The sequence below is a fragment of the Hemitrygon akajei genome, chromosome 12, assembly GCF_048418815.1.
Source record: "Hemitrygon akajei chromosome 12, sHemAka1.3, whole genome shotgun sequence".
NCBI classification, from domain to species: domain Eukaryota; kingdom Metazoa; phylum Chordata; class Chondrichthyes; order Myliobatiformes; family Dasyatidae; genus Hemitrygon; species Hemitrygon akajei.
The window spans coordinates 115,377,123-115,389,520 of record NC_133135.1 but is presented as its reverse complement, the minus strand read 5'-3'; the positions used below and the strand labels follow the sequence as shown (position 1 = coordinate 115,389,520).

General features: G+C 47.3%; 1 protein-coding gene across 1 annotated transcript in view; it reads left to right on the top strand.

Annotated features, from left to right (window-relative positions):
• Window positions 1-11,752, top strand: part of znf296 (zinc finger protein 296) — a 94,824-nt gene extending 83,072 nt beyond the window's left edge. Inside the window, exon 4 of the mRNA XM_073063890.1 lies at window positions 6,804-11,752. Within this exon, the coding sequence (XP_072919991.1) occupies window positions 6,804-7,613 (810 nt within the window). The 3' untranslated portion in view covers window positions 7,614-11,752. The remainder of the gene's footprint in view (window positions 1-6,803) is intronic.
• The last annotated feature ends 646 nt before the right edge of the window (window positions 11,753-12,398 follow it).

Genomic DNA, 12,398 nt, shown 5'->3' with positions numbered 1-12,398 from the left:
TACAATCGAGATACCTTGACTGAACACAGGTCTCCAAAAACAGATCTCCATTTAACCAATTATGTGACTTCTAAAACCAATTGCTACACAACTGATAAATTGGTGTGTCATATTATAGGGGTGAATACTTATTGTATTATTAACTTCTGGGGGGGGGGGTGAATACTTGTTATATCTGTATGTCTCACCGTTGATCAGTTCATGTGTCCATCCTCAAATTGTCCCACCGTCACAAGGCCAATTGGGCGGTACTGTTGTCTAATTGGACTTTCCATGGATTTATAGCGTCATTCGGCACAGAAGCAGTCAGAAAGTGCAGGAGCCTCAGGTCCCACACCACAAGGTTCAGGAACAGTTATTACCCCTCAACCATCAGACTCCTGAACCAAGAAGGATAACTTCACTCACCTCATCACTGAACCATTCCCATAAATAATGGACTTACTTTCAAAGACTCTTCATTTCATGCTCAATATTTATTGCTTATTAATTAATTTATTTATTTGCTTGTTTATTCAGTTATTTATTATTTCTTTCTGTTTATATTTGATCAGCTTGATGTCTTCTGCACTCTGATTGAATGCCCAAGTTGGTGTGGTTATTCTGTTATGGTTATTATTCTCTGGATTGTGGGAGGAAATGGAGTACCCAGAGGAAACCGAGAATGTTCAAACTCCTTACAGCAGCGGTGAATTGAACCCAGGTCGCTGATACTGTAAAGCGACTGGGAGATTTACTAGGAATGTTGCATACGCACGTTCAATTTCGTTTATTGTCATTTCAATTGTACCCATGTGTACCTCTAGATAGAACATGCTGCACAACACAGATAATATTACTCACATAAAGTAATATTATCACAAATAAATTAACAAATAATAAGATCCATTTGTGACACGTTAAAAAGTGAACAGAATAATGCTACTGGTGCTTCATACGTGACCAGGCTTGGCTGGTGGCAGAGTCTCACAGCCTGAGGGTAGAACCTATTTCCCATCCAAAGGGTGGGAGAGAGGCATTGCTAATCAGGGGTAGTATCACAGCTGCAGAAAGGGAGCATAGTCTACTGAGTCAGTGTGGGTGGAAGGAAATGGAGCAATCACTCAATTGGGAGTTCTCAATAGACCCTCCAATAGCAAAAAGGACAACGAGGAGTAGATAAGTAGGCAAATTTTGGAAAGGTGGAGATATAGCAGGGTTGTCTTCAACCAACACACGCAAAATACTGGAGGAGGCTCAGCGGTATCTTCCAGGGTTGACTTCAAACTTCCTTAATATTGATTGGCACCATCTTAAAGCAAAACATTTAGATGGGGTAGAATTTGTTCGGTGTGTCCCAGAAGGATTCCTGGCACGATGCATGGACTAACTGACTAGAGGAGAAGCCACACTGGATCTAGTTCCAAGAAATGAACCTGGTCAGGTGGCAGGTCTATTGGTGGGTGAGCATTTCAGAGATAGTGACCACCAAACACCATTACCTTTCTTCCCTCCCTACTTTCCTTCTTTCCTTCCTTCCTTCTTTTCTCTCTTTCTTTCTCTCCTCTCTTTCTTTCTCTCCTCTCATTCTCTCTCTATCTCCATCTCTCTATCTATCTGCCTATCTTTCTATTTATTTTTGTAAAACAGCACAGAATATACCCTTCCAGCCCTCCGAGCCGTGTCTGTTTTAATCCTAGCTGAATCACAGGACAATTTACAGTGACCAGTTAACCCCCAACCGGTGTGTCTTTAGACTGTGGGAGGAGAATAGAGCACCTGGAGGAAACCCATGCGGTCATGGGGAGAACATACAAGTTCCTTGCAAATGGCGGTGAGAATTGAAACCCGAGTCACTGGTAGTGCTAACCACTACAATGCCATCCATAGTCTCGGACAGTGACAAGCGGTATCAGAAGGTATTTAATTGGGGAAGGTGACTAATTGGAAACATAGAAAACCTGCAGCACAATACAGGCCGCTCGGCCCACAAAGCTGTGCTGAACATGCCCTTACCTGAGAAGTTACCTAGGGTTGCCCATAGCCTTCTATTTTTCTGAGTTCCATATACCTGTCCAGGAGTCTCTTAAAAGACCGTATCATAGCCACCTCCCCCACCGTTGCCGGCAGCCCATTCCACGCACTCACCCTCTCTGCATTAAAAAAAAACTTACCCCTGATATTTCCTCTGTACCTACTTCCAAGCACCTTAGAACTATGCCCTCTCATGCTAGCCATTTCTGCCCTGGGGAAAAGCCTCTGACTATCCACAGGATCAATGCCTCTTATCATCTTATACACCTCTATCAGGTCACCTCTCATCCTCTGCCACTCCAAGGAAAAAAGGCCGAGTTCACTCAATCTAATTCATGCTCCCCAATCCAGGCAACATCCTTGTAAATCTCCTCTGCACCTTTTCTATGGTTTCCACATCATTCCTGTAGTGAGGTGACCAGAACTGAGCACAGTACTCCAAGTGGGGTCTGACTCGGGTTCTATATAGTTGCAACATTACCTCTCCACTCCTAAACTCAAACCCACAATTGATTAAGGCCAATGCACCGTATGCTTTCTTAACCACAGAGTCAACCTGCACAGCAGCCTTGAGTATCCTATGGACTCAGACCCCAAGATCCCTCTGATTTTCCACACTGCCAAGAGTCTTACCATTAATACTATATTCTGCCATCACATTTGACCTACTAAAATGAACCACCTCACACTTACCTGGGTTGAACTCCATCTGCCACTTCTCAGCCCAGTTTTGCATCATATCAATGTCCCGCTGTAACCTCTGACAACCCTCCACACTATCCACAACACCCCCCAATCTTTGTGTCATCAGCAAATTTTCAAACCCATCCCTCCACTTCTTCATCCAGTTCATTTATAAAAATCACAAAGAGTAGGGGTCCCAGAACAGATCCCTGAGGCACACCACTGGTCACCAGCCTCCATGCAGAATTTGACCCGTCTACAACCACTCTTTGCCTTCTGTGGGCAAGCCAGTTCTGGATCCACAAAGCAAGGACCCCTTGGATCCCATGCCTCCTTACTTTCTCAATAATCCTTGCATGGGTATTTCAACAAATGCCTTGTGAAATCCATATACACTACATCTACTGCTCTAACTTCATCAATGTGTTTAGTCACATCCTCAAAAAATTCAATCAGGCTCATAAGGCATGACCTGTCTTTGACAAACCCATGCCTAATCAAATTATACCTCTCCAAATATTCATAAATCCTGCCTCTCAGGATCTTCTCCATCAACTTACCAACAACTGAAGTAAGACTCACTGGTCTATAATTTCCTAGGCTATCCCTACTCCCTTTCTTGAATAAAGGAACAACACCTGCAACCCTCCAATCCTCCGGAACCTCTTCCATCCCTATTGATGATGCAAAGATCATCGCCAGAGGCTCAGCAATCTCCTCCCTCACCTCCCACAGTAGGCTGGGGTACGTGTCGTCCGGTCCCGGTGACATATCGAACATGACGCTTTCCAAAAGCTCCTGCACATCTTCTTGCTTAATATCTACATGTGCAAGCGTTTCAGTTCACTGTAAGTAATCCCCACAGTCGTCAAGGTCCCTGAACATTTGCCACATTTCTTCGGTACGTTTCCCTGAGAACATCTGTTTCTAAGTTATGCTTCCAAGTTCCTGCCTGATAGCCTCATATTTCCCCTTACTCCAATTAAACGTTTTCCTAACTTGTCTGAAGAAATGTGGAAAATGTTCAGGGGATATTTGTGTGGGGTTCTGTGTAGGTACATTCCAATGAGACAGGGAAAGGATGGTAGGGTACAGGAACCGTGGTGTACAAAGGATATTGAAAATCTAGTCAAGAAGAAAAGAAAAGCTTATGAAAGATTCAAAAACACTAGGTAATGATAGAGATCTAAAAGATTATAAGGCTAGCAGGAAGGAGCTTAAGAATGAAATTAGGAGCCAGAAGGGGCCATGAGAAGGCCTTGGAGGACAGGATTAAGGAAAACCCCAAGGCATTCTACAAGCATGTGAAGACCAAGAGGATAAGATGTGAGAGAATAGGACCAATCAAGTGTGACAATGGAAAAGTGTGTATGGAAACGGAGAAGATAGCAGAGATACTCAATGAATACTTTGCTTCAGTATTCACTATGAAAAAGGATCTTGGCGATTATAGGGATGACTTGCAGCAGACTGAAAGCTTGAGCATGTAGATATTAAGAAAGAGGATGTGCTGACACTTTTGGAAAGCATCAAGTTGGATAAGTCACCAGGACGGGAACAGATGTACCCCAGCCTACTGCGGGAGGTGAGGGAGGAAATTGCTGAGCCTCTGGCGATGATCTTTGCATCATCAATGCGGATCGGAGAGGTTCTGGAGGACTGGAGGGTTGCGGATGTTGTTCCCTTATTCAAGAAAGGGAGTAGAGATAGCCCAGGAAATTATAGACCAGTGAGTCTTACTTCAGTGTTTGGTAAGTTGATGGAAAAGATCCTGAGAGGCAGGATTTATGAACATTTGGAGAGGCATAATATGATTAGGAATAGTCAGCATGGCTTTGTCAAAGGCAGGTCGTGCCTTATGAGCCTGATAGAATTTTTTGAGGATGTGACTAAACACATTGATGAAGGTAGAGCAGTAGATGTAGTGTATATGGATTTCAGCAAGGCATTTGATAAGGTACCCCACGCAAGGCTTATTGAGAAAGTGAGGAGGCATGGGATCCAAGGGGACATTGCATTATGGATCCAGAAGTGGCTTGCCCACAGAAGTCAAAGAGTGGTTGTAAATGGGTCATATTCTGCATGGAGGTTGGGGACCAGTGGAGTACCTCAGGGATCTGTTCTGGGACCCTTACTCTTCGTGATTTTTATAATTGAAGTGGAGGGATGAGTTAGTAAACTTGCTGATGACACAAAGGTTGGGGGTGTTGTGGATAGTGTGGAGGGCTGTCAGAGGTTACAACGGGACATTGATATGATGCAAAACTGGGCTGAGAAGTGGCAAATGGCGTTCAACCCAGATAAGTGTGATGTGGTTCATTTTGGTAGGTCAAATATGATGGCAGAATATAGTATTAATGGCAAGACTCTTGGCAGTGTGGAGGATCAGAGGGATCTTGGGGTCTGAGTCCATAGGACACTCAAAGCTGCTATGCAGATTGACTCTGTGGTTAAGAAGGCATACGGTGCATTGGCCTTCATCAACCGTAGGATTGAGTTTAAGAGCCGAGAGGTAATGTTGCAACTATATAGGACCCTGGTCTGACCCCACTTGGAGTACTGTGCTCAATTCTGTTCGCCTCACTATGGGAAGGACATGAGAACCATAAACTATACTGCACATGTAATTGTTATATGGTTATATAAGTACAAAGTACAGTACATGGATTTTAGTAAGGCATTTGATGAGGTTTCCTGTGGTAGACGCATCCACAGGCACGTGGATCCATGGAAACTTGGATTCAGAACTGAGCTCGTCCACAGAAGTGATAATAGACGGAGCATATTCTGCCCACTGGTGTTCCGCACAGAGGTTTAGAGGGATATCAAAAAAAATGCAGGCTAGTGGAGCTAGTGGATAGTATCACTATTGTTCCTTTCACCAAAATGCATTATGATACATTTCCTAGCACTGTATTCCATCTGCCACTTTTTTGCCCATTCTTCTGTGCAATCACAATGCTTCCTCAGTACTACCTCCCCCTCCACCAATCTTTGTTTCACCCACAAACTCTGCCACAAAGCATCAGAAAGGCATTGTGGTTTGCGTGCAACAGTTTGGCTGAATGCCCTGCTTGACTCTTGTGAGTCAATTTTAGGCTGACCTGACAAAAGACACTTGGACAGGTACATGGACAGGGAAGATTTAGAGGGTATGAGCCAAATACAAGCAAGTGGGGCAAAGGAATTCCTTTATCCAGAGGATGGTGAATCTGTGGAATTCATTACCACAGACGGCTGTGGAGACCAAGTCATTGGTTATATTGAAAGCAGAGGTTGATAGGTTCTTGAATAGTCAGGGTGTCAAAGGGTACGGGAAGTCAAGAGAATAGGGTAAAGAATGACAATAAATCAGCTGTGATGGAGTGGCAGAGCCACCTCAATGGGCCAAGTGGCCTAATTCTGTCCCTGTGTCTAATAGTCTTAAGTTACAAAGATGCCTTGGTCAGTCAGGCCAAACGACCTGATTTTGCTCTGTGGAACTCTGACAGAAGAGTGCAGCAGTTACAGAGCAGCTGCAGTTCGGATAAAGGCCATCATAATGGTGGGGGGGGGGGACACTGGGAACTGCTGTCGGCCAGGCTCCGATGGCCTGAAAGGTTTCCAGCAGTCTTTCAGATCTTAACGTTTTAACATTTCAATGTTGGAGAGAATTGAAAGGCTTGTCATATGAGGAGTATTTGGTGACTCTGGACCTGTACCCACTGGGATTCAGAAGAATGAGAGGAGATCTCATTGAAAACTATCGAATGGTGAAAGGCCTTGATAGAGTGGATGTGGAGAGGATGTTTCCAACAGTGAGGGGAGTCTAAAACCAGAGGACACAGAGGAAAAGGAATGAGGGGTAATTTCTTTAGCCAGAGAGCAGTGAATCAGTGGAATTTGTTGCCGCAGGGGCTGTGTAGGCCACGTGATTGGGTATTTTTTAAGGCAAAGGCTGATAGTTTCCTGATTGGTCAGGGCATGAAGGGATATCGGGAGAAGGCAGGGGACTGGGGCTGAGAGTGAAAATGGATTTTCCATGATGAAATGGTGGAGTAGACTCAATGGCCTGATTTTACTCCTTTTTCTCATGATCTTATGGAAACCTCCGTTTCTGCCAACAGGTTAAAGCGATGATGGCGGACCCGGACCTGGGTGAGGAGACGCGGCCAGAAGAAGCGATGGAGCCATCAGACAGTGAGGGCAACGGGCCCGCCTCAGATTCGGAGCGTCTGCAGGGCAACGGCGAGCTGGCCAACGGTGAGGCCGAGCAGCCCGGAGTCCCCGGCCTGGCTAATGGTTTCAGCTACCACGCCAAGAGGCTACTAGCGTCGCCGTTGGGAACCAGCCTGCTGCGTACCGCCGTGAAGTCCGAACCGGGCTCGGGCCCGGAGGAGGCTGGCTCCAACTTCTACTCCCGCTGGCTGGCTGACTGCGCCGCGTCCCGGCAGCCGGCAGCCCCGCCTCCCCCTCCACCTCCTCCCGCCACCACTCCCTCCCCGTCCCCTGCTCCCCGCGCCTCACCGGCCTCTGAGAACTCCGGCGGCGACAACAACGGTGGCTCCTGCTCGTCCAGCCCGCCCCGGGACGTCTTGGTGGATGGCAGGCTCAGCACGCCCAAGCGGCTGGGCAGCGAGGAAGGCCGCCGGCGCAATGCCTGCGAGTTCTGCGGCAAGGTTTTCCGCAACGCCAGCAACCTGACAGTGCATCGGCGCAGCCACACGGGCGAGCGGCCGTACCGCTGTGAGCTCTGCCCCTACGCTTGTACCCAGAGCAGCAAGCTGACCCGCCATATGAAAACGCACGTCCAGCCGGGCAAGGAGGTCTACCGCTGCCGCACTTGCCACATCCCCTTCAGCATCTACAGCACCCTGGAAAAACATGTCAAAAAACGGCACGGTGAACAGTTACAGGACGCCCAGCTCTTCCACTAGAGCAGGGAAGCAGGAAGAGGGACCCGCCATGCCCTGGGGAGGGGGCAGAGCACAGGAATCCCACAGCAAGTGCAGCTTTCCTTTGTCACGTCAACATTCCTCCCCATTTGGCCCATCCTCTCTCTCCCCCCCCCACCCATCCTCTCTCCCTCACCATCTCCCTTCCCTCATCCCCTCCCCTATCCCCTTCCCTCTCGCCCATCCTCTCTCCCTCACCATCTCCCTTCCCTTATCCCCTTCCCCCTCCCCTCTCACCCATCCTCCCCCCCACCTTCTCTTCCCCCAAGAAAGTCATAGTGGATTTGTGCCTTTCCCACCCAGTGTCTCAGGATTCCAACAACACCCCCACCTCACCCGAGTAACCACAGACCTCTGGCCCCCAAGAGGGAGAGAATTCCAAAGGGTCTTTGGACCTTGAAGAAATACCCTTTTCATCACAGACCAAAAAGGTTCTAGGTTTACATTCCTGAGGTTGTGCCCCACCTGGTTGAGGCTCCCTTTGCCACTGTCCACACCTCTCCAAACTTCAGTGTGAGAGAGAGACAGAGAAAAAGGCCGTTCCTACTCAGTGTATTTCAACTCAATCCCCATATCCTACTCATTGAGTTGTATAGCATAGAACTAGGCCCTTCGGCCTAGCAGACCAAAATTCTCTTTAGCCTATATCTTTCTTCCCCTATCTCTTAGGATTTATACCTGCCTGCTGTTGTCTTCAATCCCACCCTATGGGAGAGGGCTCTACCCTCTCTGGAGAAAAGTATTTCCCCCTCTATTCCCATTTGGAAAGAACTGGAGGAAGCATCTGCCAAAATCGAGGCTTCAGTTGAGTTGGCCAACTGTGAAATGCAATTCCCAAGTTCTTTTCCCTCTGCCAAAGTTGATGAGCAGTTCAGGGGTAATTGACCTCTCGTGTCCAAGGTGAAAGATGCACAACGTGACTCATGGGCCAGAAATAACTCTGCATTTTAGAAGCAGACACCGGAGACGGGGTTTGCTACTTGGTGCTGAAGTGGTGCAGGAAACTGATGCAGTCTGAACACTTTTGGAGAAAGAGCTAGATGACCAACTGACTACCCTTCATTTCCCAATAACTCAGGGCAGGGCAAGAAGGAGAGAGGCAAAGAAACTCAAAGGAAGTGCCTTAAGAGGGTTGAGAGAGGTGGATGGGGGTGAGCACTGTCTGCTTTACTGAGATCTGGGTTTTACAGACATTGCCAGGAATGGGGTTGAGAGGGATAATAAACCCAGCAGGCTCCATGGGCCGAATGCAAACTAATTCTGCTCCTGTGTCACGTGGTTTTATAGGCATTCCCTTGGGTTACCCTTTTTGGCATGGATAGTACCCTTTCCCCACCCCTCCCTAGTGGCGGCACTTCTGTCAGGTTTGAAGTTGGACTGACTCTGTGATATTACCTAGAGTTCTCACCTCTTCTTCCTACCTCTCCCCCGACCCCACAGCTTCAAGGTGACCTTGTCCCCTTCTCTCCACAGCCAACTGGATGACCTGAACTCAATTATCATTCCGAATAGCAATGTTACATTTGAAAGAACGTTTTTGTACATTATGATCATTTATGCTCATAGACCAGCACTAGAGATAAATTTTCTATTCTGAAGGACTCCAGAGTAATTGAGGGAGGAGGTGGTGACTCTACACATCTGCTGGGGTGTTGGGACAATTCAGGTGTTCCCAATGCCACTGCAAAGGCCTTCGATGGTAGGTCTTGAACTTGGGAATTCTGCCCTTAATCCTTTGCCTGCCTCCCCAAGACACTCCTGAAACCAAATGACAGTCCTAAAGTTTCCAAAAATCGGTTTGAAACACTCCAAGTAAAGGAGGTGAGGACAGCGGAGGCTGAGGGCACACTATCACGGTGAAAGGTGTTGTTGGCAAGTCACAGAGGCGGAAGTTACGCCACTGTTAATTCTGCTTAGAGTGGCAGCTGTTACTTTGAACTGTTGGACTGAACTGCCAGTCTTGTGCCTCAGCTTTTATTTGTGGAATCTCTCCTTATCTGTGACGGACAGTCTGCTGAATTGCAGAGTGACGCAAGATTATAACCAGGCTGCTCAGGGAGCAATACTCAGGAAGCACCTCCTTCAGACATGGGTAGGGGATTTTTGGGACTCCTTCCGCCCCACTTCCCCAGAAGTTATGGGTCGGTACCAGGTCTGTTTGGCTTTCACTGGGCTTGTGAATGGAGACCTGCACTTCTGTAACCTCAGGACTTCCTGAAGCTTTCCGTGGTTGCTGATGGATGTTCACGTACTGATTGGGGACGAGGGTCTGGAGAAGGATTCCTTGGCTCAAAAAAAAAGGAAAGTAATATGGGTGTAGAATACCCAACAGAGAGAAACAGCCTGCCGTTTTCCAGACGTGCAAAGCCGGGATCATTTCAGCTTCAGTACCCGGCCCCCTCCAACCCCAGCACAAGGACTGAGAGGGTGGGCATTTAGCCTTGGGCATGAAGGAGTGGTAAACAGGCCTTGGTTCTGGGGGGTGCTGGGGTAATGGAAACACAAACCTTGAGCCTGTGAGGAGACACCAAGCCTGAGGTCTCATTAGGGTCGGGGAGAGAGGTGGTGGGAGTGAGCAGTGTGAGAGACTGCGAGAAGGGGACAGGCCTCAGGCCTGTTGGGTCAAAGGGCTGATGTAGGATTTGGGGGAGAGGGAGGGAAGAGACAGGCCCTAGGTCTGCAAGTGAAGAGACAAGCAAGCCTTGAGCCTCTAGGTCTCATTCTCTCAGTCTGTGGAGTCACTCCCACCTCCCCACCCCCCCCCCCCCCATTAACTCCTTATGGCCAGGGCCCTTTATGGGTGAAGTGAGATGATCTTGGCTTCGCCTTGGAAATATGGTGACGTGAAACTGAGAGCCATGGGGCTGGGGTGAAGGTGACAGATGAGGCTCCAGTTCTGTACAGGGGTTGTTGGTGTTACATTGACCCCTGTGTGTGAGCATTCAGAGACCAGGTCTCACTCCTCCCCCTCGTTTTATTAATCTTTTTAGAACATATGTGTTTTGTACATGGCAACAAAGCCGCGTAGTGCCCGGGACCTTCAGCCAGGGGTAGGGTGAGAGTTTTATATGACCTTTGCCCTTTTCTATTTTCAATGTCTCTGTGATAACCAGGGTGGATTTAAATCTGTGTCAAACACAGTTTGCAATGGAAAGGAGGAGGCAAAACAGGGGTAAGAGTTGGAGAATGCATTGAATGTGGTATTGTCTGATATTGTGAATTTTTTTTAAAAACTGGCATGTTTCAGGGCATCTAAAATAGCAGTTAAACTGTACAATATCTTGCCAGGTAGCACTGACCTATTTTATTGTATCGCTATGTGGGGTATTTGTTCTGGGTAACAGGGTTTATCTTGAGTTAATGTTTGGTAGGGGATTCTTTCTGGGTGAGGAGGTTAGGAGGGGGTGAGGGTTCAGAGGGCTGGGTAGGACAGCAGTGTTGTCACTGGATGAATTGGAAAGGGTGCGTTGCAGAGAAAACACCCCCCCCCCCCCCCCAGGATGTACCTCCAAAGTCCTTGTATCCATTCATCGGACAACCTCTCATTATGAGAAGTTGGAAGTCACTACTCCTGCCCCCTTCCTACCCCACCACTCCTTCCCCTTTCTTAAAGACTGCAACGTCCAGGCCAACGCACCCTACTTCCATCACCGAGAGAGCTCCACACTCAGAAGGAGCTGTCTTTGGGACAGGACGTTAAACCAAGGCCCCGTCTGCCCTCTTCGGCGGACGTAAAAGACCCCTCAAATGTTATTTCGATTGAGGAGGAGGGAGGGTTCGTTCAAAGAGACCAAATGCAGTGGGATCTTGCTGTGTACACAGTGACTGCATTGCAGAAGCACTTCACTGCACGTTAAGTGCGTCAGGGCGGCCTGAGGTGGTGGTCGGCACTAGGGAGATTCTTTGGGTGAAGTACTGTCCAAAAAGATGGGTTAAGTGGTTGACACCTTGCCAAGAAAGAAAAAAATCCTATGACAACACTGAAAAGAGGTTTTGATTTACAGGGAAGGTATTTTGTAAAAATACTCTAACCCAAGTTTTGAAAATAAAAGAAGTAATGTTTTTAATGGATTTTATAAAGCTGAATTTCCTGTACCTGAATTAAAAACGGATGCTTTGGAGAGTGCGATTGCCTTGTGATCCTTTTCCTAATGACCAATGTGTTTTCTTCTCGGGTTAGGGTTGGTAAAACGTCCACCCCAATGCAAAATAGCTAGACAGCCCTTATTCCAAAATTTGACAAGGTGGAGAAAGCAAAATTGGTGGATGATTGGCAGCTGATTACTATCAAACATATTTTTATTTTACGATCTTAAGATCCTGCTGGACATGAGGAGCTTAAAGAACTGCAGGCCTACCCCCGTCAGTGAGTTCCTCATTGGCAGAGAAACTGAAGGAGCTGGACCTGGTGTGGCTCAATATGATTAAAGTTATTTACTAAAAGGCTAGTGGATTTGGTCGTTCAGAAGGGATTTGTCACAGCCACCCTCCCATATGTGATGGGAATATACAGTAGCTATATTGAATCACTTAACAAAGGGGTTGAGAAGAATCATAAAGATATTGTTGATTTGTTGAACACTTACGACTCTGTTAGCCAAAAATTTAAAGCACAGTACAGCCCTTTCAGCCCACAATGTTGTGCTTGTCTTTTAACCCACTACAGGTCAATCTAACCCTTCCCTCCCACATAACTCAATTTTTCAATCATCCACATGCCTATCTATGAGTCTCTTAAATGTCCCTAATGTATCTGCCTCGACCATG